The sequence below is a fragment of the Colletotrichum abscissum genome (assembly GCF_030869225.1).
Source record: "Colletotrichum abscissum strain IMI 504890 chromosome Unknown Scaffold_1.1, whole genome shotgun sequence".
Lineage (NCBI taxonomy): Eukaryota > Fungi > Ascomycota > Sordariomycetes > Glomerellales > Glomerellaceae > Colletotrichum > Colletotrichum abscissum.
The window spans coordinates 1,488,378-1,514,869 of record NW_026849987.1 but is presented as its reverse complement, the minus strand read 5'-3'; the positions used below and the strand labels follow the sequence as shown (position 1 = coordinate 1,514,869).

Here is a 26,492-nt window from a genome sequence, read left to right as displayed (position 1 = left end):
AGACTGGTATCGCCTAGACACGAATAATTCAATAAAATACAAGAAGACTCGAAAAATATCATTTGCGCCCCAAAATGACCGGCCCCGATGCTCCCTTTGGTGGAAACCCGACAAACCCCCGATAGGAACCTCAAATTCCAACCGGCCGCTTTCCGTGTTCGTATCGCTCAGCCATTGTTCCTGTGATAAACCCTTCCAATGGCTCTCCAGAGACCTCAGACTCATTACTTTGCAAAATAAAAGTCCAGAAAACTTTGCAACCAAAAAAAGAAGAAGCAACAGAGAATCATGTCCGTTTTGGGAACCCTCGCCTTTCCCCAAATGTTTGTCCAAGCAGATTTTCTACCGTTGTGACCGTGTTCCAGCCATGTATGTGGGTGATTTTTTTTTTTGGAGTTGCATATTCAGATCAGGTATGTGTAAACAAAATTAGGTAAGTGTTCGTCGTCTTTTTTTCTTCTCTTTTAAACAAGTCTGGCACATGGGCCGGGATCGTCAAGTCCGTTTGGTGTCGTGATGCATGTCCGAAGCAACCGTAGACGCCGTCATCGCAAAAGATTCGTGTAGTACTGTTATCAGGCCTCCTCCACTTGCACCTTGAGGCTGACACCTCCGGGCGCGCTGGACTTGTTATCGTCCTCGGCAACTTCGCCAACGGCACTGGCGCTGGTGCTGGGCGGGCTGCTGCTCTGGGGGCTGTTGGGCTCCATAGTCAGAACCGGGGTTGGCGCGGCCGAGTTGGTGTCGGCCTGGGATCCCCCAGACTTGGACGGCGTCGTCTGCGTCGTCGCGTAGATGAGTCTGTCAATGGCGGCGAGCTGGCGGCTGGTGCTGGTCTTGCGGAGTGTCTGGAACTGGGGTCGCATCTCCTCCACAAAGGCTTCGCGTTCGGCACCCTCGAGTTGGTTCAGCAGCTTCTGAATGACGTAGTTGCCGTACTGGTCCTTCATCATCAACTGGAGCGAGCTTGTACCATCGCTCGCCTGGGAAATGATTTGCTCCCGAATGCCCTTGCGCTCTTCTGCGTTACCGTACTGGATGCACTTCTCCACAACGTTGGACGCAAACTTGTGCTTGGACAAGGTGACCAGCTGCGCAATGACAAGCTGAATGATTCTCGATCGGTCCTCAGGCATGCCGTGCTCGATGATGTGCTGCACGACGTAGTTGCCGTACTGGTCGGTGATGAGAACCTGGGTCGAGTTGTGCAGCTCAGCCAAGATGGTCTCCTTGTCCTGCTCTGTGCCGTACTCCAGCATGCGCTGAATGACCCGGCAGGCGTACATGTGAGCCGCCAACTGGCTGACTTGGCCGCGGAATGCGTCCATGACGAAGTCAATGTACTGGCGGGGAACCAGCTCGATAATCTTCTGCACGACGTGGTTGCCGTTCTGGTCCTTGACGACCTTGAGGATCTCGGGCTCCAGCTCCTTCACAAGCTCGGCCTGCTGCTCGACGAGAACGTGTTCCAGGGCCTGTGATTGTTAGCTTCGTCCACTTTGCTACGCGAATATGCACACACCTTTTGGACAACGCGGCAGGCGTACATCTGCATGGACAGGTCGACAACCTTGCCCTTCATCTGTGACGCCAAAACCTTCTTTTGGACCTGGTTGCCGTGCTCAAAGAACTTTTGGATAACGTAGTTGCCAAAGACATCCTTCATCAGTTGGATGGCGTTGGGCTCAATCTCGCGGAACACCTGATCCTTCTCATCACTGTTTGCAGTTTCGAGCTTTTGCTGGATGAAGCGCGATCCGTGCTGGTCGCCACTGAACTCGACAATGTGGCTGTAGATATCCTTCAGCTCGTATCGCTTGTTCGACTTGGAGCTGGACCTGAATTCCTCCAGTAGCAAGCTGCGGACGCCCTTGCCAGGGTCCTGGTCCTTGCTGGGCCGGATAGGCATCACGCCCGGCATCGAGTACGGCGCCATGTGCAGGCCGTAGCTCGGTAGGGGAAGCGATGGACGTCCGTAAGGGTCGAACATTTGCGGAGGGTACTGGCCCGCAAAGTTGGGAGTGTAGTAGGGTCCAGGGTAGAACGCGGGCGCCTGCGCCTGGATGAAGGCGGGAACGGGCGTTCGGCGGTCGCCATCCGGGACCATTCTCAGATCGCGGGACGACGGCCGTTGGGTCCACAGGTCAGATGCTTGAGGCGCATATGTCTTGGGGCTAGTGACAACCCGGTACTGACCAGAGGCACCGGCGATGCGGTCGGCGGAACCGCGTTTGTACTGAGCCGCCATGGCGTCGGCGTACATTTCGCCAGTGATGGCGGCGTTCATGTCGCTCCTCCAGGGCTGAGACACGGGGTTGAACTGGAAGTTCTGCGCACCGGCGGCGATGCTCTGGGCCTCGTCGAGAGTGAGGGACTTCTTGAACTGAGGAGCGAGGTCCGTTTCGTCCATCTGTCTGCCGTTGGCCATAAAGGCCCTGTTGTTGGTAGTCTGTGTGGGGAAGGAGGAAGAGTGGCCGGGGATGGCGGGACGGCTCGAGGCAATCGAGTTGCTGGGAGTGTGGCCATAACCCCCAAAGTTGTCTCGGAAGGCAGGGGGCGAATGGTGCGAGTCGTCCGACTGGCGCGAGGGAGGAATGCTGCTGTCTCTCGAGGGAGCACCCACCACGCCGAGATTCAGATAGGCGTTGTCTTTGGAACCTCGCTTCTCCTGCCTTGCGTACGAACCATCAAAGGCGCCGCCGTAGCTGGGCCCAAAGCCTGTGTTCTCCTTGTCCTCCTCCAGGTATGATTTCGGCCGTCCATTGATGAGGTTGCGTCCCTGCCCGACGGCGTTGTTGTCGAAGAAGGAATTGCTGTTGTGGATGCTGTCGCGTGTGCGATTCGGCGAGGTACTGCCTGATGCTGAACGAGTCTGGGTGTCTTGGTTCCAGGGATTCTGAGTCCACGTGTCCGCCTCCGAGTTCGCAGCGAGGGCACCGGACCCTGATGGCTGTCCAGCGAAGCTGTCTTCCGGGCCTAGTACATCACATAAAGTCAGCTTCCAGTCCATCAATCAATCATCGTCCCGGTCAACCGTACCTCTGGGGTCTCTCTTTCCTGCGCCGCCTGTGTACGTTGTGTTCCAGATGTTTTGCGAGTACAAGTTGGAGCCTGTGAAGCCCGGGGCGACGCTGGCGGCAGGCTTCTCATTCTGGCCGTTTGCCATGGGGAAGCTTCCGTACCGACCTGCTGGCCGGGCCTGGACAACGTGGCAGGTTAGCAAAGTGGCAGCCATCGGTGGAGGGTAGAAGGAACAGCAAAAGAGAAAGTAAGGCGCGAGGCAAGCTTTTTTTGAGTTGTTTGCCAGGTCTAGGCGAAGTTCCGAGCGCCGAATGGGCGACTCGAGCCAAGAGGCCATGAGGCCGCTAGGGAAGCGCAGTCTTGACACACACGGCCGCGCGCTCGCATCTTCGCGACCCGGAGCCCACCCCCATCGGACCTCACGTGGAGTAAACGGGGCAGCGACTTACGGTGGTGGTCATGTTTGTGGTCGGTCTCTGCGCAAGAGAGACGGTCGCAGAAGATGCGGTCGAGTGTCCGGGGGATGCGGAGAGAGAGGAGGAGCGAGGGTTTCCGGAGGTTGACCTTTGTTTTTGGTGCGGCGAACGGGGGGGAAGTTCGGGGCTGCGATGGTGAGATCGGATGCACCTCGCTTGCTGCTTGATGCTGCTCTTTGGGTGTGTCTGTCACACAGAGGTGCTGTGGTGGCTGGCGAGAAGCGAGAGGACACAGAGGTTGAAGGGCACGTCTATGTGGCTGCACACACACACACACGTAGAGGGCGCAGCTGTTTGTGGGAAGTTTTGGGTTTTCCGGTCGTGAATTATATACGATGTAGGTGTAAACTTTTTCTTGCGACAGGAACTTTCTCCAGGAATCGTCTATGGCGCGCGGACTAAAAACGAAGGGAGAACGGTGGGCGTCAGCAAAACCAGGCAGACTGGGGGGGCAGAAATTCTAGCGCGAAGCACAGGGTTGATTGTTGAGGAGAGGGTTTGCCCGCTTTGGTCGTGAGGGAGGGAGGCGAGCGAGGAGGAATAAGGTGAGGGATGAGGGTGCAGGTGTGCGTACTTGGATTATGTAGAAAGAAACAAAGCGAGTGGGCTCGTCCGGGAAGGCAAGGTATGTGGGAGAGCAATAGCGGGATGAGAGGGATGGAGGAATGTGAGGACGGGCGAGGATGAGGGCGAGAGAGATGACGAAGAGAGAGAGAGAGAGAGGGAGGAGTACGGATAATGTACGGAGAGTAAGGTAACTCTGTCAAAGGTATGTAATGTATAGAAGCGACCGGAGGCTCTTTTGATGATGTGGAAGACCAAAAATGTACAGTAATAATAGAGTAGACACAGAACAGAAAACACCCGACAGGTCAAGCGTCGCTGGTAAGGCTGATTAGGTTGATTGTTTGATGGAGCGCCCACGGTCGGCTGGGGCGAGGGACAAGACGGGAGCGGGCAGCTAATAACTTTGTAGGAGATTTTTTTTGCGCAATCCAATATCGAGGACAAGTGCACCCTGGACCTTTGGGAAAGTCGTGGGCTACCAGCCGGGACCTAGACTTGACCTAAAAGCCTGGCCTTGGGACTGGGAGACTTGGAGACTGGAGACTCGTGTGGGAGCTGCAGTAGCTGCGACTTGCAGATGGACTAGACGGAGGGAGGCATCCACTGAGAAGAACGGAGACGGGGCGGGAGGACAGGAGGGTGGTGAGAGGGGGAGTTTGAAGGGGAGCTGACATGGAGCTTTCCTGTCTAGGGTGTGGCCCAACTGCCCCAAAGTGGCCCTCTATTCCCTCTTTCTTTCTCTCTCTCTCTTTCTGCTCCTCAGTCTTGAGGAGTCGAGGGGTCAGGGATGCGACCGGGGGTGCATTGGAACTGGAACTGGAACTGGGACTGGGAACTGGGCCTAGGACCGGGACTGGAGATGGGGGCCCTGGGAGTTGGACGATGGAGCCGTGGGAAGAAGGGGGGGAGGGGACCCGACAACACAACTTCGGGGAGGCAAAGCCGCAAAATGCAGTAAGAAACAAGGTAGATAGACACCCACGACACCGTGGTAGACACCAACGGGAAGGATTGATTGATGGATGGCAGACGGGAAGGGGTCAGTCATGCGAGGGATGGGGATGTGAGGCCGGGTACGGATGGAAAACGACACACACACATTCTTGCCGGTAATTATCGTACCTTTTTTTTTTCTGCTGGCTTGCTTGCTTTGGAGGGGGATGCCAAGGTGCTCAACTCTGTATAGCTTGGTGACGGTGTGAATAGAGTGCGAGGTAAAGTAGAGACAAGCAATGAAGGCGGGAAAGGAGGGAGGCGAAAGGACGGGAGAATGAGATGGGAAAGATCAGAATAGGCAGACAAGGGGGGGAGGGGCAATGATAGTTTGGCCCTGCTATTGGATCCAACCCAGAGACGAGAGACGAGACTTTGCGCCGAACTTACCAAATCTTGTACTCCTGTCTTGCGAGGAATCGACAGTCGAATGTGTCTGTGTGCGAGTGGACTACAAATCCCCGGTTGCTTGCTGCCTTGCTGTTTCTTGCCTCTCGTTGCCTCCTCTATTCTCTTCTTCCTCTATCCGTTAATGAGTAGGTTGGTACTCGTTCGCGGTTGGCCTGGTTTTGTTGGCTGCCTGCTTCTCTGCTCCTCTCCACCGATGTACAAATATTGAAAGTTTGGACAGGTGATGACGACAGGTCACAGAGCAGAGTACCAAAGGGGGCGATGCGTTCTTTTTGGGATTGTGCGTATGTGGGCGAGCGAAGAGCGTTCGTCTCCAAATGATGTGATGTGCGGCTTGACAAAAAAGCTAAATGTTCGTTTGCAGACGTCTTGAATGGACGGTTTATGCGTGCGTTCAGAGGGCTGAGGTACCGGGGCACCTTGGCGGGAGAGAATAACAGGTACCCTGACACGACCTGACGGTTGACAAAGTACGGGCTGAACTGGGCGCGCGGAGAGAAGTATCGACGGTGGAGGCAAACTGGACTTGACGTCCAATCAACCTATGGATTTGCGGAGACGGTGGTCCGGTACGATGAATGACAGAGTGAGTGAGTGACCGATTGATTGCCCTGGGTACGGAGTACAGCTACGGGCTCTCAGAGGAGCGGTTGAGCGCAAGGTGTCGAGAGAAAACGGGCCAACAGGTACCAAGTGCGTGGCGGGAAGCAATGTAGGTACAAAGTCCCCGGGGTTCGAAACGTCGATACAAGTCGGGACGAATGGTGTATGCAGTATGTCGCGTGTGTGCTTCTTGTTCTTGTCCTTGTCGCTCCTAGCTTCTAGGTATCCGTAGGTGCCTCGGTTGGTGTGTGCGTTGCTCGTGTGTGCGTGTCTGTAGTGTGCGAGTGTGTGTAATTACTAGAGAGTCGACGCTGCGTGCCCCGAGAGATATGCTCTTGGGGCTCAACTCTGCCAGAGCAAAGTCGGACTATAGGCAGAAGATGGCGGACGTTGAAGAAAAGACGGAAGATGTAAAAACAGGTAGACGATGCGGATTGGAAAGAAGAGGCACGGTGGTTCCCAAGATGATCAAATAAAGTCAGAGAAAATGGTGGATGGGTGCGGCAAGCCTCTGGAGCCCTTCTCTTTGGATCCTTTGGACTGGAATGGCGGTTTGCGATTGGTCTCCGACGGCTGGCCACAGGCACGACAGGGAGAGTCGTTGATGTTGCAATGGCACCAAACTCAAGGTGAGGTACTTGACGTTACCTCTGGCTTGGCCAAGGTAGGGCAAGCCGTAAAGCAGACAAGCACAAAGTGACCGTCTTTGAATGGTCAAAAGTTCTCCCAGACTGCGTGTACCGAGAACCGAGTGGATCGTGGATGCGGTTGTGCTGCTTCTGTCGATACAGGTGCTGCTGCACTTTGGGATAAACAACCTGCGGAAATAAACAGCAGGCCGACTGCCTGAATCACGGCGATGAGAAAGAGAGAGAGGGTCTGTCCGGGCTGAGACCGTTTTGTTTGTACAATTCATTCGATGGCGGAATCCGTACGTAGATGCTGGTCACTAGAGTACTTGGAAACATGTATCCGATGCCGCCGTGGTTTGCCCACGCTTATCTGGTCCGGAAGTCCTCAAGCAACCTAGTTGAAGGCGCCGAGTGTGCAATTTGGCTTGTCGATGCGAGAATGCAGATGCAGCGCGTGGAGCCGGGGGTGTGGCCCACTGCGGAGTAGGCGAGAGAGCGAGAGAGATTGACTGACTGACGGGACCAAGGCGGGAGACACTGGCTCGATTAACCCGTAGCTGTATCCGTAGCGTGTCCGTACATATGAGGAGAGCTAGGAAGAGCTGCAGGTCATTCAAGACACGAAGCGGAGCAAGTACGGATACTCTTTTCGCTGGCTTCATACGAACATTCGTAGATTATGCTGAACGTCGTGGAGAGGTAAGGTACTTCGTACCCTTGAGTCGCCGGTGATCGGCGAGATCTCAGTTCTAATCTACCTTCGACTGATGGATCCTGCCCCAAGATCAGACAAGACAGGCTGGCGGCAAGCTTCTTCGTCCTTCGAGGTGAGGACGCCGTACCGTTGGCCGTCCGAGAGCTGGGTCCAGAGTCTTGAGTCTCGACCTCTGCAGGAATCTGGGCTGAACAACAGGCGGCGAGTCCAATCGAGGGAGACACACACGGACGGGGATACGCTAGGACGAGACGAGTCAAGAACAAGAAAAAAAACCCCGTCCGCCAGGGGAGGAGAAGGGGTTCTGCCGTCCTTTTTAGCGTCTGACGGGTTTTTGTTTGTTCGGGGGCACTCGTGGGCGGTGGATTGATGAGGCACGGCTCCCACGAAAGAATGAGATGCAACTGGGATTCGATGCTGACAACGCTGGGCAGGCTGGTTCGGAGAGTGGGTTATCTTGCGTGGCAGACAGATCTCTTTCCAGTGGAGGTATCAGCAGATGGCTCGCTTCTAGGCCACGCAAAAGATCGCTCTGCTCTGGTCAAAACTTCTCCAAGACCTCCGCTGCACCGACGAGCTGTATCCGTAGCTGGAGCTGGCTGGTCTAATGTTGATGGGGGTCCGGGACGGATGGCGCGATGATCAATGCAGGCGAGATAATACGGACAAGGGGGCAGCTGCTGTTGAGAGACAACACTGCGCGTGTGATTGATTGCTCACAGCCCGTGGTTTGCGTAGTATCGTCTCTAGGGTGTAATACGCTGGTGATGTGATCAATAGGCCGCCCAGGCAGCACGAACCCGACAATGTCGCTTTACTCGTCTCTCCACTATTGTCGTCGTGCAGAGTACCCCGTACGCGGCAGTGAAGGAGACATCTCAATTTCTCAACAGGACGGCAACGGCACTGAGCAGCAGCACCACTTGTGGAGGACCGAATCCAGGGTCAAGGTATTCGTCCGGCGTAGCGAGGAGAACAAGCCTGGACCAGGGGTTGGGAAAGGGGACCACAAGTCTGCAGCAGCCGGGTGGGCCGCCGTGTAAGAGAAGACTGCTTGATGACGAACGGCCAGCCGTGGCTTGAATGTTTTGTTTTCTCGTCTCGTGAGGAGCAAAAGCAAACTTGTTGTTGCCTGCCTCAACGGTGGCTGAACAGGCCAATGATGATGGAATTAGGAATGGCAACCCAGGCGAACCGTGGCTTGAAGATTGACAGGTCGCCTCTGAACTGCCACAACCCCGGATTTTCCCTGGTCGAGCGTCCAATGCCGTCTCGCTATCACTGCGCCGTCTCGCGTTTGATTTCTTGTCCAAAGTGTCCAGACTGGACTTCAGGGGGGCGTGGGCGATTTAGGATCAGGGGGCGGCGATATGTGCCGGAAATGTACCTGCGACTATGTTCCGGCCGAGTTCCGTGTATGATCTTCAGGGATTCTGGGGCAGAAACGACAGCCAAGTCTCTGAGATTCGAGGAAGCGAAACGGGCCACAGCAAGATTGAACACACACAAAAAAAAACGGCGCTTCGTTTCTTCAACGTGTGTTTCTTCGTTGTCCGACCGTAGAGAAGCGTTGAAGAGTGTAGGATGATCGACAAGGAGTAGAGAGGAAAGGAAAGGGAAGGAAAGGAAAGGAAAGGAAAGAGAGAAGGAGGCTCTTGTGCGATGTTACCTGCAGCCCCCTCCTGTGTCACCTCGTTAAGTAAATCGGAAGGCACATTTTGTTCAAGGTAGGAAAGGCAGCATTCGCCTTCCAAGTTGGGCTACTGAATTCTGCAACAAGGCAGGCAGACCATCTTCCCATACCTTCTTTCCTTCCTTCCTTTTGCCTTGACGTCTCACCTTACTCGTACAGTCCGAAACTTCGATTGAGAGTCTGAGGAAGGAACATCGTTGTCATGTACCTCGGTTGAACACACTTTGCAGGTATCAAAGGCTTCCTCATCTCTATGTCTTTTATTCAACCAAAACGCGCTGATTGGATTGGCAGGCATAGGGGCATCAACAATAAGTGCAAGCTGAGGAACCGTGGCTCGTGTTTTCAATACATGATGAATCCACCAGAGCGGTGCCGTTGGTCCCGCAAGTCGTCGCTAAACATTCAACGTCTTTAATCAGAGGCAAGAAACAAAACATTCTTGTACTTGTTTGCCAAGCGTGAGTCTTGTTTTTGTTACTCTAAAGAAGTCAAGCAAGGGGCGGTCGGTGTATCATGTACTACCGCGTGGCGATGATGCGGAAAATAGAGAATAAGAAAAGAGAAAAAAGAGCCGCCAGTCCATGGGAATATCATGGACATGTTTCGTTCCTCCGTGGACCTGTTGGCTCCTGGAACGCAATTCTTATGAACAGGCATACCGGAATGCTGTAATGTTGCTGGTGGGCGCGCTGGCACGTCCTTGTTGCGCCATCCCTCGGCTGAACAAATGAGCCCGTCAACGTTTCTGCTTGGTACGAGCCGGGGCCGGCCATCTGGCCCATCTCGTCCCTGAGCTTCTCCGTCCGTCCCAACACGCCCTGTCAAACCTGCATCGGTCCCATCAGCATGGCAACCAAGAGTGTCCGTAAAAGGCACTTCACTTCTAGGCGTCATGTATTGCCATCCGAGTTCACGGGCTGGGCTGGCTGGCTGGCAAGGGCTTGTTCTAGACACCCGCGCGCGCCAAGTTGCTCCCGCTCGCCCTTCGCTTGTTTGTGTTCATCTCCAACGAGCAAATTCTCACGCAGCGTTACACTGCACTTGGAGCGCAAGCCCCTTGAAGATGTATGTCGATGACAGCGCCCGGCTCCGAGCAGAAAGCCATGGTCTTGGTTGTGGATTAGCCCTCGTGGTAAGAATTAGACGTGTTTTGTATCCGTACGGAGCAGCGCCTCTTCACCCAGTGTCGTGGCCGCCGACCGCTCGTCCTTTTTTACCAAAGGTTAATATTGAGCAAGGTGCTTTCTGGCTTGCTGAGCGTTACTCTGCGACATCCCACGGGTGCAACGCTGGTACTCAGAACGTGCACTGCTGTGTCATACCGCTCCGCCTCTGCGAGCAATCTATGCAGAATTGCTATGTGTATGGAGTCAAATGGCCTACCCCCTTCTGTTCGAGCCGACGGGGTTTCATGAAACTCCAAAGGGACTGGGACTTTCTCCCCCTTCCCGAGGAAATACCCCAAAAGACCGCCCGAAGTTTGAGTGTGTCAACCCCGGATTGGTCTTGGTCCACTCTGGCGGGGTTGTCGTTGTTTCAGTGTTTCAACTCTACCAACTTGAAAGGGCCAGTCACGACTGCTATTCATTCCAGGCGGCCTGGTCCGTCCACGTTCCTCCTTAACAGGCCTGGGTAGGGTCTCATTGGACGATCGTACGCCAGAGAGTAGGTCACGGCAGGGATCGACATTCCTCAATATCGCCTGTCCAGTATTTGGAAACTGCGCTGCGAGCTATCGCATCCCAACATCAAAGTCTGGCGGCTTGGTGACCATAGCATTGCATGAAGGCGCAAATCGATTGAGGCTCATTGCTCCAGTAGGTCGGAATGAGTGGCTGGACAAGGCCGGATGGGAGTTCGTGCGGTCACACTCTCACTACTCCGTACTCATGAACTCTCTCGCTTTGCTGACGAAATAGCATGGTGTACGACTCGTGTTGGCCGGCTTGAATGTTTCCTTTTGCTCAAGTAGCAGCCACTCGCCAAGCTGCATTTCGGTACCCTACGGACGAAGCGGTCCATGTGATCTTCACGGGGTTCCGGCGCCACAAGACATCCTATAAAAACAAAATTATGCCTGAAGAGCATACGAAAAAGCAAGTCCGAGGATCAAGCATCATCCGCTTTCGATAAACCGAACTTCTATCGTGAAGCGACAAAGCCTACTGGACGTTCGTCTGCGAGTTGGCAGACCTTATTGGGCAACAAGGGGCGTCGTTGCCTGCCAATTGCATTGGTCTGATTCGGCCTCCGCCAGCAAGTGAGTATCACCGAGTCGTTCTGTCCTCAGAAGAGATGCCAGCCTCTGGATCCGGTGCACGATTCTGACACCACTCGTTACCATTGAGACCTTGCTTATGGACAGTCTGAAGCTCTGCGGACACGATCAACTGTATGTCGGGATGACTTGGAGTACAGCTATTGGCTAGAAGTATATTGCTTGGCCAGCCCAGTCGCTGACCGCCTCACAGTTGCTTCTTCGCAAGGAGGGCTAAAGAAACTTGCTCCTCAATGAAGACCTCTGCCGGCAACCTTTTGCTGAGACATTTCGGGCAAGGTAGTCCGATCGTGCAGTCACTCGCCGCTGTGTAATATCGATGTGGCCGACAGAGAGTCGTACGTGGGCAGGCAGGGTAGGTATGTCCAAGGACTGCGAGGGATCGATATCTTTCCAGACCCTTACTTGATGCTGTGGCACTTGTAATGCCGAAAAGTGCCACACCGCCTCCTGCTATGATTAGTCTGGTGCACAAGACGGTCATCGCCTCTGGAACTCGGTGGTGATCGCGCGGGGCTCTCGCAGCATGGCGACGGTTAGCTGCATTCGTACAAGGCCAAGCAAGAGTCGGAACTTTGTCGCTGACTTGCCAATGTGTGTTTCGTCGATCCTGTTAAGACTTGGTTCAAGACATGTTCTTTCGCCACTGGGCATCCTCAAATCGAGGTCTTGTGTGTCGTGATCACTGTACTGCAGATGCCTGCCAACTGAATCTTTGCCTAGCACTGGCGGCCAATCCTCAGACACCTGCTGTGCTTCGCAACTTTCCTGGAAAACCGCGGCCGGGAAGTTCACGAGGTTGAGGTCGACACTGCTAGCCAAGCAGGGATGCGCGGGTTGTCTTTGGTACTTGGACAGGCTCTGGTCCGCTTCACCGCCCATCAGACTGCTTCGGTGCTGTTGCATACATCGTTTCCGTAGACTGACGCAGAACAGATGAGCGATGCATGTTCCGAATGGTCCTTTTGCGCAAGATAATCGCCTGCCAGACTGCTTTGGTATCGTTGCATGTATCGTGTTCGCAGGCAAGATGTGGCCGTGACCGCCACCTCAGCGCAAGAGCATCACGGGCGAACTGCCTCATGCGTTGTCATCCGTACTGGGCGAGTATTAGCAAGCTTCATTATCATGGAGACCCAAGATGTCGTCAGGCGCTGTCACCTGCAAGAACTCTTCATCATGCTCACCAAGAGGCTTAGCAAACGCCTGGTTGGGAACTGCCCATGGGCTTACCTCCAGTCAAGCTGCGGTTGAGGTCAAAAGTAGTCCAAATTCTCCGCTAAGAGGCCACAATGAAATTCTTGTACGTGTCAAAAATGAGCAGACCTTATTCAGGAACATGGGCAATGAGATGTGCCTCTGGACGGTGCAGCCTGATTGCATTTGGTATTTAGGTCAAAGACCTTCTCGGCAGCGATGGCCACTCAGGGGAACCGCCACATGTCGAATATCCCACACTTGTCAAGATAACATCAAACCGGATGATGATGGTTGCGGAAGTGACCCAGTGAGGAGAGTCGTTATTTGTCTCTCTGTGGCGCCGTGGTGAATCGGAGCGGACGGACGCCACAAACGAGCGCCACATGTGGCTCGGACCATATGCTCGGTATGTTCGGTGTCGAGTTGTCAGGAGTAGTATTGCATTAAACCCGGAGGGGCAGGGGCTGTGGGATAAGAGGTGGTCGCTGCATTGAACAATGCAACGGTGCTTCACAACAAACGAGATGAACAACTCTCGTTTGTCTCCAAGGGGCAACAGCAATTCCCGGAAATCTCGTAGACGGTCCCGAAAGGGATGATCTGCGACAACAGGAGCCGGCAGGCGGAGTCGGACGAAAAGGCTATGCTAAGATCGCTACGGGCCGGGCAGGATTTTGCATTCTGAATTCTGGGTTGTGTACGGAGTACGAGGCTCGCAGGCGGCAGCACCGTGGTAGGCGTGGAAGACTGGAAGAGTCCATTCACGAGCTCGTAATCTCGTGTGTAGGGCAACGGGGCCATCGTGGGCCACGAGGCTCTCGCTTTGCCAGAGATGACGGTGCGGGTCGAGAGCCCCACTGGCATGGAGTGACCAGGTGGCTGCTGGAGCTCCGACGCTATTTCTGGCATCGGGACGTTGCCGCCGCCAAAAAGGTGGGAGAGGGCGGAATGAGTTAATGAAGTCTTTCTAGAATTGGGTGAGAGTCAGCAAGCAGCAAACCTGATTTGACATGTTGAATGATTGCATTCGTGGGGCCCCGGGAGAGGCCAAGACCGGATTGGGACGGACAACTTTGTCAGTCGACGATGGTACGGATACCCGGAGACATTTAGACTGGGCAGAAGAGGGATCAAGCTGGCAGCTTTTTCGCTCGGTAGACTTGTGATGAGGGAGAAAAATACTGGTAGGCGCCGGTGTGTTATAGCTCCGTGTGATATCGAGATGAGGGCGGCAGAGGAGGAAGCGGACTGGACGGAAGGGCAGAAAAGGAAAAAGAGATTTGAGAAGCAATAGTTTGGTCGGGCGAATCCGAGAGCATTCAGAGTTCATGTTCTCGACGGGCGTTGCATTGTTATTCTCCAAGTCGTTATGATTTGTTTGTGTTGCGGCTTGCGGCTTGCCTCGAAGAGTGGAAGGCCGGGTATTGCTGACGAAGGACGCACCTTCCTTCTCGAAATGGATGTCACCACGACGCTAACCGCGTGTTCTATCCAATGGACCCACTTGCACAAGGCCGCAGTGGGTGCTGATTTGCGAGTCCAGATTGCACAGAAAAAGGGGAGTCCCAGCTTGTCGTCACAGCCGCCCAGGTTCGGAGGAGGAAGGCAAGAGCCAGGGGGGATTATCTGGCAGAATTCAGGAACTGGAGCAAGAGCAGAGCAAGAACAACTCGCTCGTTCCTGGCTGCACACGAGCTCACGGACCACGAGCCCCTGCAGGGGGTCGATGAGCTTAGTTGGGAAACGACCAACGGCCGCCCAATTATCGACGCCGTTTCAAGGCGGCTCCCGGCACCGCCCCGCTTCTTCCAGGCACGCAACGGCCTCATTGGCCAATGGCGGAAATTGCAACAGACCGTTGACGAATCGTGCGTGCCTGTCAGATGGGCTCAATCTTGGGGCGTTGCTTCCCATGTTCCCAAATCAGTCAAGTTGCTCCATGGGCAGTGCTTGCCAGAATGGAGAATTGGCCCGGTCCAGATCCACTACGGAGTGCGCCAATGGAACTATGGATTCCATGGAAGGGAAGGTGGGAGGACCGTTTGCTGTCGTCCGATGCTGCCATCTTCTCCTCTTTTCCACTCCCGTCCTGGCTGGTCCTGCTTAGTTTTTTCTCGCTTCTTTTCCAAGGCGGTAAGCAGCTTTCTCCTGAGTTTTTAGCCTCTCTGTTCGTACCTCAGATGTTATGTATTTACCTTATCATACGCAGTACGTATAGGACGGATAACAAGTACCTATGTACTGCCTGGCTGGAGCTTCTCTCAACCCGGTCTGGCTCGGTGATGATCCCTGCCGCCTTGCCAATAGGCTGGGGCTCTAGGAAAGGATTCAATCTGTGATCACGAACCGCCCCATGCCATGATGAATGATGCCGCCCTTTTCTGTGCGCTTATGCTGTGCCTCTGCTGCATAGATCCTTGGATGCCTGGCCAGGAACGGCATGGCTCCATCGCGTCTTCCTCCCAGGCGTCCAATGCCGCCCACACTGGCACACACGCTGGGCAGTAGCCACTTACCCGCTGCCCAGTCCTAATGCAAGCCTGCGCACCAATTGTCCACACACCAACGCAGGTACCAGGCACACACACACACACCACACCGCAGACCTCCTCTTCCTCCTCGGCGCTACCCCTGTCTCTCCATTTTCCAACCAGGACATATCCTTCCTCGTTCCCTTCCATCTCGACTTCTTCTCCTCCTCCCTTCCCTCCCCTTCTTCTTCAACAACTTTGTTCAAATCGTCGTTGTCCTTGCTGTACGTTGCAGGACCGTTTGTTGTCACTCGCTCTCTATTAGCACCCTCCTTCCAGTCACTCTCTAATACTATCCCCCCCTTGGAAATACCGCTTGCATTCACTAAGCAGTTTTCCGTCCTATCGTTAATAACCACCCTGCTCACTACGTACCATCACAACTACACCGAAAAAAACACCCAACCCTCAAATCCAAAAATATCCACGACACACCGAGAGACAAGTGCATTCTTTAACGACTTTCGCGACGGCCTGCCACAGAGAGAAGACTTGATCCCTTACGTACGTGCCACTTCTTTTTTTGGGAGGCGAGGCAAACCCGCCCTTCTGGACTGGACATTCGAGGACTGTTGTGTGTGTTGGCCGGTGAGAAAAGGGAGATCTGGAATGGATCTATTCCCCTTTGTGTGTTCACCAGACAATGCTCCAGAATGTCTCACCAGATGTCGGACCCTCAAACAACAAACCCCTTTCGCGATGGCTGACAATCCCCTCCTGCAGTCGTCCGCTCTTTAATAATTATACCGAATACCGCTCTCTTCTTCGACTCGCACCAAAGAAAAGGGATATTTGCAGTAATAATCAGACCCGCTCACGACCAACACAATGCCTTCCATCCAAAACCTCATCTCCCGCAACGCCCCTGGCGTTGTCACCCGCGACGTCGATGGCGGCGACACTCTCAACCTTATGATTGTCGTTCTCGCCTTAATCTTCTTCGCCCTCCTCCTCGTCTCCACACTCTTCCTCATGCGCCGCATGCGCAGGCAACAACGCCGAGAACAGATGCTTCCCACCTATCAAGAAGTCAAGGGCGGCGCCAGAAACCACCACAACCTCACCATCCAGACAAGTCAAGACGGCCGCTCAAGTGTCCTCTACATCGGCCAGGACGGACGCTCGCCGATGCTCCAGAACCCCCAGTCCGCTCCCCACTCCCCCGACAACGTCCCCGAGATCCACATCACCTTCCCCGACGAGCAGGATGAGGGCGGCCGCCGCAAGAGCGGCCGTGTCCTCGTCGTCCGCGTTGGCGATGGCGGCTCCGTCGGCCTCGAGCCCGTCCGCGATGAGCAGCTCCCGGCGTACGAGAAGGATAGCAAGTCGCAGTTTTACTCTGTCGATATCGACTCAATCGGCGGCCTGCGGGAGAAGGAGCGCTTCAACTAAGCAACCAACAAAACCAAAACTTATCAAGTGTCCAACTTTTGCCCGGACAAATTTCTTCTGTACAGATCGGTTCCCGCTGTACAAACCACTCAGCATTTTTCTCAACATGGCATGGCGTTCGACGACACACACTTTTATACCCTGCGCACCGGGATGACCTTCTGTCCTTTGCATGGTCCATACACACGGGGATTTTATCACCGCCTGTGGAGTTACCGCGCATCGGCATCGGGAAATGGCTCGGGGCGCAACTCTTACGTATATAAACTTAACGACTACCCCCGGGAAGCCCGTCTCGCGGTGTGAACGAAACCAGGAATCACCGTGTGGTGAAGGCGAATGCCGGGTTGTAGAATATTTGTATATTCTAATGCTGTATAATTTCCTTCTGTCCTCTAAACAATTCAAAGCAAATGATGACCCATGGCTTCTCGCATGCCCCCGTGCTACCCCGAGTCTGTCGATCCTGTGAGACCGTGTGCCGCCCTACGTTACAGCCACCCCGCATTGGCAATATTTGCCGGAGGTCCGACGTCAATGTTTATTGTCATTGGGCTAGTAGCCGCTCCTGCGGCACGGTACCTCAAAATGCGGCAGGCTGCAGCGAAGCAGCTTCAATCGACGAACCGGCTTGTTTCGCAGTTGGTGTTTGGGGGGAAAGTGTTTAGACCATGGGATCGGCAAGCAAATGATTTGCGACGATCACCCATCAAAATCCCCCGACTCGTGCTCTAACAAACGGACGCGGTACTGGCCCGATCCCGGCACCGCTAGGTACGGACCACCCTATTGTCTCCACTCATCGCCGGATCTCGCCGGATAATCGCAGCGGTTGTCGGCTGTGCTACGGACGACGCGCATCACCGTGTTGAACCTCATCCGACCAGTGAGGGTCTGCGGTTTGGGATAGTGAGTGGATTATTATGGTGTCCTCGTGAAAGAAATGGCAAGGCTCCTGATTTGATGTTGATTATATCTAGAAGAGACTTTCCCGCTCTCAATTTGCGAGCAGTGCGACAACGTCAATCCGCATCGTAAAGTGTGTAATAGACAGACCTCTCGCGATGGCACCCTCGTCAGATATCCCACCTCCGTATGAACAGCCTGCGAAGCCCAGCGGGCTCAAGGTGGACAAGCCAAATTTCATCATCTTCATGCCGGACCAGCTTCGCTACGACTCACTCGGCTGCAATGGCAACAAGGTCATACATCACCCTCCCCTCAAAAGTGAACCATCGATGCAACATCACTAACGTTCTGACAGACCGTAAAGACGCCCAACATTGACCGCTTCGCGGCCGAGGGCACCCGCTTCACAAACTGCTTCGTCCAGGCCTCCGTCTGCACGCAATCCCGGTGCAGCATGTTCACGGGCAACTACCCGCACGTCACGGGCCACCGCTCCCTCGAGAACCTCATCAAGCCGTGGGAGCCCAACCTCTTTCGTTCGCTCAAGGAAAAGGGAGGGTACCACGTCGCGTGCCTCGCGCCGAGGGGCGATACCTTTGCGCCGACGGTGACGGAGCTGTCGCTGGATGAGTATGGGTTCCTCGAGACGCCCGAGTTCGTGCCGCGGTTCGCGGGTGGCGGGAACAAGGAGCCCGAGGATAAGGAGGATATCTGGAAGAGGCTGTTTTACAAGGGATTGAGGAATAACGAGGAGGCGATGGATTATGATGATGCTGTTGTAAAGGGCGCGTTGAAGTGGTTGGAGTGTCCGCCGACGGATAAGCCTTGGGTGTTGTTCATGCCGCTCATTTTCCCGCATTGTCCTTTTCAGGTGGAGGAGCCGTATTTTTCAATGTATGATCGCGGTGAGATGGGTGTGCCTACGAAGCCAGACGATAAGGTGAGTGCACTCCTGGGGGATGCCAGAGACTGTCGCAGCTAAAGGACTATTGTCAGACCGGCTACGAGCCTCGCTACATGCAGCTCAACCGCGAGCGCTACGGTACCCACCGCGCGACGCCCGAGATCTGGGCCGAGGTGATGGCGACCTACTACGGCATGATCTCCCGTCTCGACGACCAATTCGGGCGCGTCGTGGACAAGACGAAGGCGCTGGGCCACTGGGACTCGACGGTGACGCTGTTCTTCACGGATCACGGGGAGTACCTCGGCGACCACGGCATGATTGAGAAGTGGCCGTCGGGCCTCTCGGACTCGCTGACCCACGAGCCGCTGATCGTCGGCGGCTGCGGGCTGCCGCGGGGCGCGGTGTACGACGAGATGGCGGAGATGGTGGACCTAGTCCCGACGGTGCTGCAGTTTGCGGGTATCGGGGAGCATTTTCCTCACTGCGGCGTCTCGCTCGCGGAGGTGTTGACCTCGGCGGACGCTACGATGAAGCACAAGGAGTTTGCCTTTTCCGAGGGCGGGTTCCTGACGAGCGAGGAGCCGCTGCTGGAGCAGGCGCCGTACCCGTACGATATCAAAGCCGCCTTGCAGCACGAGGACACGACGATTGTGGGCAAGAGCGTGGCGTGCCGGGACAAGGAGTGGACGTTCGTGTATCGGCTGTACGAGCCGGCGGAGCTGTATGATCGGGCTGGGGACCCGGGGGAGCTGCATAACCTGGCCAAGGTGGGCGAGTATCAAGAGGTGAGGAGGCGGATGGAAGGGGTTGTGTTGCGGTGGATGGTGGCGAGTAGTGATTTCTTGCCTTGGCAGAAGGACCCGAGGTTTCCTGCTGTGGAGATGGAGAGTGTTGCGGATCAGTTCAGTAGACGGGGCGGACGGTTGGAGAAGGACGTTACGTGTTGATTTGATTATGGTAGAAGTTGCTATTGATGTGATCAATTCGCCGAATAAGGCGACCCGCAGACACCGGTGTTCCGGACATGGTCTCCACCTTTCGCCGGGCTCACTTTCGGGGTGGGTCACGGTCGTCCCCGCGACCGGAGACTTTTTCCGTTGGGTTCCGGCTCTGGTTTCGGCTCGACCCTTTTTTCTAAACGCGACACGGAACATGCAAATCCAAAACATCGGCCTCACGGAAACCCGACGGCTGGGACTCGAGGGGTCTGGATTCTTCACTTTGCTCCACTATATAAGGTCGTCGACGCCCCCCTCCTCCCACCACCGTCCGGTCGCCGGCGGGCAGCTGAGATGTGATTTGTGTTCTTTGTCGCCGGCTATTCGTGCCTCGTACAGTGAGATCCGCTGGATAGGACGGCACCTGCAGGTCTGCCCACGCCGTCCTGTGCGGTTCGGGACCTGTGCTGTGTGTTATGTTTTAGCCGCCACCGTGGGCGCAGGTGGCTCCCGCGTCGTCGCAAGTTTCCTCGACACATGTGCGGTAGCATCTATTCTGGGCAGCTGCACGACAATATGTTTACGGGCAGGCATTCTTGGTCATCAAAATGTTCCATCTGCACATGTCCCCAGCGGGGCAGCCAAGGCAGCATCCACAGGCGAGAATGTGAAGCCCGTCTCACTCCATAGTCCGCGGGCTCAGGTTGGCTCGACTGAGGCAGAGAAAGGTAAGTCAATCCTGACGACACTCACCAAAAAAGGCCACGGCTAAAAGGTGGCCGCGGCCACCACCATCTCCTGCAAGCGTACCTAAATTTTAACTCTAACCCACTTGCTGTTATCCCTTCTTGTGCCTGACATTCTCCCACAGAATCGGTTTGGAAACACTCCACAACCGCCATGCAAGAGAAGGTAGTTTGCTGGGGACCCTACGGCCAACTAGCCAAGGGGTTCATACCTACATACGGACCATTGGAGCAGGCTACTACTTGTCAACGGCGCCGTGTTACCAACAAAATAGTGGCAGGCCAAGGCTCTCCCGCTGATCGGCGTGTGTCAGTTGTTTTGTCTGACCTCCAAACCCGGGCCCCATTCCGTTTTGTCTGCAACGCCACCCCTTTTTTTTTCCCTCTCCCGCCCACCATCGCTTTACGGGGAGTGCTGGGGTGCACTCGAGAACTCAACCCCAGCGTCCTGCAACACATCTGACACGAGCGCACAACCCCCTTGAACGCCCATCAACGAGGATCTTGACACAAGAAACAATCGCAGCGCTGCAACCTAGCGCCATCCTTTCCGTCCCCCCCTTTTCTTATGATCCTGCATACCTTACCAACAACATCAATCATCAAACAACGCCAATGTCCAATTGGGTCGCGGGAAGGGGCTACAGGGGATTGTCGTCCTTCGCACCATGAGTCGCTTAACCCTTCCTCGTTACAAGACAACCTTACTAAAGTTACCGAGGGTTACATTCGTCAAAAGTCTTGTTTCTCTCCATCCTGGGGTTCGCCATGGGCCATGGTCCACCGTCCATACTCCAATGATCCCATGGATGATGGACCAGGGAAAAAAGACAAGAAAAAGAAGTGTCAGACGGAACCCGTGGACAGCTTCAATGGCAACTCAGAGTTCCAACGCAATCGACCATTCACACAAACATCCAGACCTCAAGACAGGGATCCGGGCCCCAAGAAGCTCGCGGACCTTGTCACGTCTTTCCCGCAAACCCCATCACCATCCGTTCTATAGTCTATGGGGTCTGTAGGCTGTGAGGTGTGAGTTATCCCTCCTCCTCCACCCATGCTCCAATCCTGTTGCTCCCCCGCGAGCATCCCAAACGCTGGTCCAGCCAGCGCCGAGAGCTCGAACCCCGTCCCGCGCATGCATGCATTTCCAAAGAAGAGTCGAAGCGCCCAGGGTTTGCTTCTGAAGCTTGCTCAACTTTTCCGTGCTTGCTTATTGCGTGCCGTATCTTGCCATATTGTGTGTCGAGCGGTGCGGATACTTAATATCTATTCGTCCCACTTTCAATCATTCGAGCTGTGCCGGGAGTCCGATTATCATAGATCAATGGGACGAAAGTGAGCGTGTGTTCAACTCTTCCTCTTCTCTTCTCCCATTCCTTCTCCTATTCTTCCCTTTTTCACTGTTCATCCTTTCATTCTTCACTTCTATTCGCGCGTTGTGTAGATCACGACCCGAAGATATCATTCTCTTCTAATACACACACATCTCTCCTCCATCACCATGAAGCCCTCACTTGCACTCCTGGGCGCCGGCTCCGCCCTCGCCTTCCGCGAATCCAAGGTCATCTCCTCGAGCTCCGGCGAGATCTGCATCTCCTCCCAGCTCCTCGCCGCCTCCTCCAACAACGGTCCCATCTGCCGCAACAAGGAAGACCTCCTCGGCGGCCGCGCCGACCAGTTCCCCTTCTCCTCAGCGGGAACCTCCTCCGCGCCCTCGGGCTCCGCGTGGACGCACACCTCGCCCTGCTTCAAAAACGGCACAGAGGCACCCGAATTCTGCATCTACCACGCGGCCAACTACGGCGGCAAGGGGATATCCATCATCACCGACGCCGACCGCGCCGCCCACATCACCCGCAGCTGGGGCTTCACCAGGCCCGAGGAGCTCGAGGGCTCGAACCAGCCGCTGCCCAAGTTCGAGGTCGCCAAAGTGCCCGGCAAGGACTACGGCCTGGTCGCCTCGCTGCCCATCAAGCGGGGCGAGATCATCCTGCGCGAGACGGCGAGTCTGCTCATTGACTATGCGGCGTTTAGCCACATCCCGCCCGACGAGATGAAGAAGATGCAGGCCCACGCCGTGGATTTCTTGCAGTTCAAGCACCGCAGCCAGTGGCTCAACATGTCGAGCCACGGCTACCACGGCGACCACCTGTCCATGGTGGACAAGATCCTCGTGACCAACTCGTTTGATGTCGAGATGGACGATGCGAAGCGCGATGATGACTTTTACGCCGTCTTTGTGAACAGTAAGCTCCCCCTATTCACCCCTTCTCTTGCTTGTTGTATGTACCTGCATCCCGGAATTACGGCTAACACGGCACCGCCAGCATCCCGCATGAACCACGACTGCCGCCCCAACGTAGACTACTGGTTCGACCCGCGCACCCTCACCCAGCGCACCGTCGCCATCCGCGACATCATCCCCGGCGAGGAGCTCACCCTCTCCTACATCGACCCCATGCAGACCCGCGCCGCCCGCCGCGAGCGCCTGCACTCCACCTGGGGCTTCCACTGCTCCTGCCACCACTGCACGCAGCACCGCCTCAAGACGGACGAGTCGGACCGCCGCATCGAGCAGATCGCCTCCCTGCGGGAGGAGTTCAACGACTACACCCCCGCGTCCAGGGCGACCCCGCAGATGGCGGAGCTGCTGATCTCCTTGTATGAGCAGGAGCACAACTGGAGCCTGTTGACCGAGGCGTATACCCTCGCCGCGATCGAGTACAACGGCATCGGGGAGCCGTGGCTGGCGACAAAGTACGCGCGGATGGCGGTCGAGTATGGGCTCACCACGCTGTGGGAGGGCCATGGAGATGTGATTGAGATGACCAAGCTTGCGGAGGACCCGTGGAGCCATTGGAGCTGGATGCTGAGGACGCGCAAGAGGTACAGCTGGGGACCCGGGCCCAAGGTTGATTTGAACGATGACGATGACGATGAGTGAGGTGTGTGGGGGTCATTCTTGAGTGTTGCCCAAAGAAACGGCTCGTTGTAGATGTGTACGTACGCGTGAGATGATTATATCTGGTTCATGGGATTTCAGGGTAATGGCGTCTGGGACAACATGGCGTTGGGGAATCTGGAGAGAACTACTCTTTTTGGCATCAATAAGATGAAAAAAATCGAATGATTTCAAATTACTTCATATGACCTATGAGATGGTGAATGAGAATGGCTATCTACCTAGTAAGTATGGACTGTATGTCACGTATGTGAACGCATCTTGGCTCATTCATCTCATAAGAGATTTCATTGTAAGTCTGTTACCTGCTTCTGAGCCTTGAATTTCATCTCTCATGAGAAAACTCATTGTAAATCTCACAGCTGCTTCCAAGACTCAGATTACACTCAGCCAATCATAACCACCATGATTAAGCACCATCAGATTAAAGCCCACCCATACTCTGCATGTCATGCAAGTTTGAACTAGCCATCGAGGCGGTGTCAGCACTGGGCTACTGCTGGTCACAGCACGTGTAGCAGAACCATCTCATCCTGAATCATGACACAAGACCGGGGAAACCCATCACGAAAACGAAGTCAAAAAGGAACAAAACAAAGAGACCAAGTGTTCGAATCGTGTATCGCTCATTCAACGTATCTACCAAGAGTCGCACCACTCTGGTATAGCCTCCCCTTCACCCCGCTGAGGTCTCGCCCTCATCCTGGCTTGAGTCTATTAATACTGCCCGCTTACCCCTTCCCTGAGATATAATCATGACGCCGTGAAGAGCGGTTCCCGACCCTGGGTATCATAAACCATGTGTAATGAGAGGGGTACCAAGGAGAAGTGCCAAAAATGCTTCGAGAACGCCATAAAAACTCCGTCCTTCCAAAGTCCCAAAAAAGAAAGAAGGGAATGCTCGCACTGGAGTTCCTCAATTCCGCAAAAGAAAGAGTACTCAAAAAGTGAGTGATGGCAGAAGAGGAGCTTTGCCGTCAGTATGCCAAGCCATAGTGATGATGCGAACTTCGAGCTTCCTCTCCTGCCGGGCCGCCACCTCGACCCACGCCTCCACCGTTCGCTCCCATGGCCTGAAATCAAAGGTACTTGTCCAAGTCAGGTAGGCCTTATCGTCGCCCTCGATCTTGTACTCGAGCTCATGCTTGCCTGCCCACATCAGAGGCCGCTGCTTGATGGTCATGTGCTTCAACTGGGGCATCGTAGACGCCATCCGGGCGGCGGCGAGGGATATATTCTGGCGGAAATCGACTAGCTCCGAGGATTCATTGATATCGTCGCTCTGCTTGTGCCACTCTGTATTGTACCAGATAGATCCATAAGAGATGTAGAGAGTCTTTAGCAGCCAGAACTCAGGGTGATACGAGCGGTTCGCCAGGAACGGCTCGGTATCGTCCGTTCCCATGGGCCAGTGAGGACGCAAGAATTCTCTGATACGCACGACGTTGGTCACGCTGAGCTCCTTAAGATGCTGAGCGGCACGCCGGAGCTTTTCACAGAGCTTGGCACCGCTGTCGCCTTCAGCAAGCGTCTCGTGGGGGATCTGGCGCCACGATGATATCGTATTGGACATGATGGTGAGAGATTCTAATGAGGTGAGCCACTTTGTCATGGAACCGGCGAATTCTGGCCAGTGTTAGTGAGGGGACCCGGAGGGTAGCAACATCATCATGGAACGCACGGTTGAAATGAATTTTGCGGGTTTCCTTCTTGCGGTCCTTTGTGATGTCGAAATTGGCTGTTCGCAACCCGGGCAGCCGGGCGATGATGTCGGCATGAGCGGCGGGCATCAGCGCCCGGTGGTTCTGAGGGCTCACGGTGAATGACCTTATCACTTTAACCGCAGGCAGGTGGTTAACCCGGTCAAACTCCTCATCCTGGCCGACGAAATCGATCCAAGAGTCGGCGAAACGCTTTTCGCCGATATCTTTGATATTCCACCTGCGTCGTTGCCATAGCTCAAAGTTGGCGTTGCGGAGGTCGCTGGGTGAAGAGATGCTTAGTGAGAAATCGATGCCGTCACGGGTCGCATCCTCTGGTTTCCAGGAATTCATGATGCCAAATAGACGGTAAAATGCAAGAGTAAAGCACGAGTTATTCTCGGCCTTATCCTCCCAGGTCTCCTTCTTTTCGCAGGGATCATTGTCGTAGGCGGGCAGGTCGACGTGTAGGTTGATCCGCTGGACGAGCCTGCGGCGAGAGCCGACCATGGAAGACTCAAAGTCGTCAAGATTGGCCAGGGTGACTTTGAGGACGGAAAAGTTGAAACGCTCGACGATGGCCTGCCACTCCTTGCAGACCAAGGCGTAGTCGGCGAGGGAATCGGACTCATCGCCGTAGCGGCAGTCAGCGACGGCACACTCAACAACGGCTGTACGGAGTTCTGGCGGTAAGAGACAGAACTTATCCATTCTGCTCGCGGGCACCTCCAATACCGATACTCCGGAAGCGGACATGGTGGAAGGTGAGAGAGAGGAATGAATAAAGACTGTTTTTCCCGGCAAAAAGAACGAGTGAGGTTACGGGATGAGACGGCACGACGTTGACTTGAGTTCGGCTGTAGCCCGCCCAGTCCGCTGAGGCTGCAGTCGGTAACTGTCGGTCAGAGCAAGGTCAGGTAGGGCGTGGGCTTGGGTTGGGTAGGGGCGGGGAGGAGCGCACCTGATCAGAATGGGAAGGAGGGGACAGAAGAGTACATGTCGAGCCGCGAGCGTTTAGCCTGGCAGGAAGTACAGGAGATGTTACTCAGATGGACGAAACCTCAAAGTACCCGTCCGCTCGTTTGTTAGCGGTGATGTGACTGGGTGGTGGTACTTTGTAATAATCGGGTAGTAAGGAAGGTAGGTAGTCACGAAACCTGGTACGAATGGCGGGTGCGGAGTGTCACGGGCAGTTGCTTGTTGGAGGTGGCGGATGGCAGATGGCGCCGGATGGCCTTGGGGATGAATCTGTACTCGAAGCAATTGTTCTGCTGTTCTCCTTTGAACCTGTCGTCTTCAAATCTGCAAGACGTTGCGTTTGTACGATGCCCCCAAACGAGATTCAAAGGCAAGGGAGACCGCCATACCTATGAGAGAGGCGGTGATGGAGGGGTACGGTGTACTCCCATCAAGGTACCTACGCACATACGGGTAAGGTACCTTGGGATCTGTAATCGCTTCCCCAGTCGGGGTGTCTTATCGAAGTGCATCCCGCTATCTCGGCATGCTCCACTTTCTCTATCGATAACAATTAACAGAAGGGATAGCGCGGGAACGATAAGACTTCCGTGGGGACGCTGGTGGTTGACTTCGGTCCCTCAGGATTCAGGTTTCTTCAGGGTCCATTCCCGTTTCCGCAGATTAAAGGGATGGGGACTGTCCAGTTTCGTCGTCTGTTCGGATGCTTCCATTGTCAAGCATAAATCAAACACGAGCCGATCTTCCATCCGCAACCTGTTCTTCCATACCGTCTTAGGAATTTCCTGGGAATGAATTACTCACATCTCAGGCTGTCTCGTCGCAGGCCACTTC

The 26,492-nt window shown here is 54.9% G+C and overlaps 8 protein-coding genes across 8 annotated transcripts; 5 read left to right on the top strand and 3 right to left on the bottom strand.

The window, feature by feature from the left end:
• Positions 1-575: 575 nt before the first annotated feature.
• CABS01_00468 (uncharacterized protein) lies at positions 576-3,482 on the bottom strand (the record flags this gene model as incomplete). The annotated part of the gene is made up of 4 exons (XM_060533849.1): positions 576-1,475; positions 1,523-2,976; positions 3,040-3,199; positions 3,471-3,482. 4 exons carry the CDS (start codon positions 3,480-3,482, stop codon positions 576-578), a joined length of 2,526 nt encoding a protein of 841 aa, XP_060406363.1.
• Positions 3,483-8,224: 4,742 nt separating this feature from the next.
• On the top strand, positions 8,225-8,461 carry CABS01_00467 (uncharacterized protein; the record flags this gene model as incomplete). The annotated part of the gene is made up of 1 exon (XM_060533848.1): positions 8,225-8,461. The coding sequence occupies one exon, from the start codon at positions 8,225-8,227 to the stop codon at positions 8,459-8,461; it is 237 nt and encodes a 78-aa protein (XP_060406362.1).
• A 1,545-nt stretch (positions 8,462-10,006) lies between these two features.
• CABS01_00466 (uncharacterized protein) lies at positions 10,007-10,750 on the top strand (the record flags this gene model as incomplete). The annotated part of the gene is made up of 1 exon (XM_060533847.1): positions 10,007-10,750. One exon carries the CDS (start codon positions 10,007-10,009, stop codon positions 10,748-10,750), a length of 744 nt encoding a protein of 247 aa, XP_060406361.1.
• An 855-nt stretch (positions 10,751-11,605) lies between these two features.
• Positions 11,606-12,298, bottom strand: CABS01_00465 (uncharacterized protein; the record flags this gene model as incomplete). The annotated part of the gene is made up of 2 exons (XM_060533846.1): positions 11,606-11,842; positions 11,945-12,298. 2 exons carry the CDS (start codon positions 12,296-12,298, stop codon positions 11,606-11,608), a joined length of 591 nt encoding a protein of 196 aa, XP_060406360.1.
• Positions 12,299-15,951: 3,653 nt separating this feature from the next.
• Positions 15,952-16,515, top strand: CABS01_00464 (uncharacterized protein; the record flags this gene model as incomplete). The annotated part of the gene is made up of 1 exon (XM_060533845.1): positions 15,952-16,515. One exon carries the CDS (start codon positions 15,952-15,954, stop codon positions 16,513-16,515), a length of 564 nt encoding a protein of 187 aa, XP_060406359.1.
• Positions 16,516-17,579: 1,064 nt separating this feature from the next.
• Positions 17,580-19,278, top strand: CABS01_00463 (sulfatase; the record flags this gene model as incomplete). The annotated part of the gene is made up of 3 exons (XM_060533844.1): positions 17,580-17,717; positions 17,780-18,364; positions 18,421-19,278. The coding sequence occupies 3 exons, from the start codon at positions 17,580-17,582 to the stop codon at positions 19,276-19,278; spliced, it is 1,581 nt and encodes a 526-aa protein (XP_060406358.1).
• A 2,241-nt stretch (positions 19,279-21,519) lies between these two features.
• CABS01_00462 (uncharacterized protein) lies at positions 21,520-22,962 on the top strand (the record flags this gene model as incomplete). The annotated part of the gene is made up of 2 exons (XM_060533843.1): positions 21,520-22,264; positions 22,346-22,962. 2 exons carry the CDS (start codon positions 21,520-21,522, stop codon positions 22,960-22,962), a joined length of 1,362 nt encoding a protein of 453 aa, XP_060406357.1.
• A 958-nt stretch (positions 22,963-23,920) lies between these two features.
• Positions 23,921-25,436, bottom strand: CABS01_00461 (uncharacterized protein; the record flags this gene model as incomplete). Its single annotated transcript, XM_060533842.1, has 2 exons — positions 23,921-24,606; positions 24,662-25,436. The coding sequence occupies 2 exons, from the start codon at positions 25,434-25,436 to the stop codon at positions 23,921-23,923; spliced, it is 1,461 nt and encodes a 486-aa protein (XP_060406356.1).
• Positions 25,437-26,492: the final 1,056 nt, after the last annotated feature.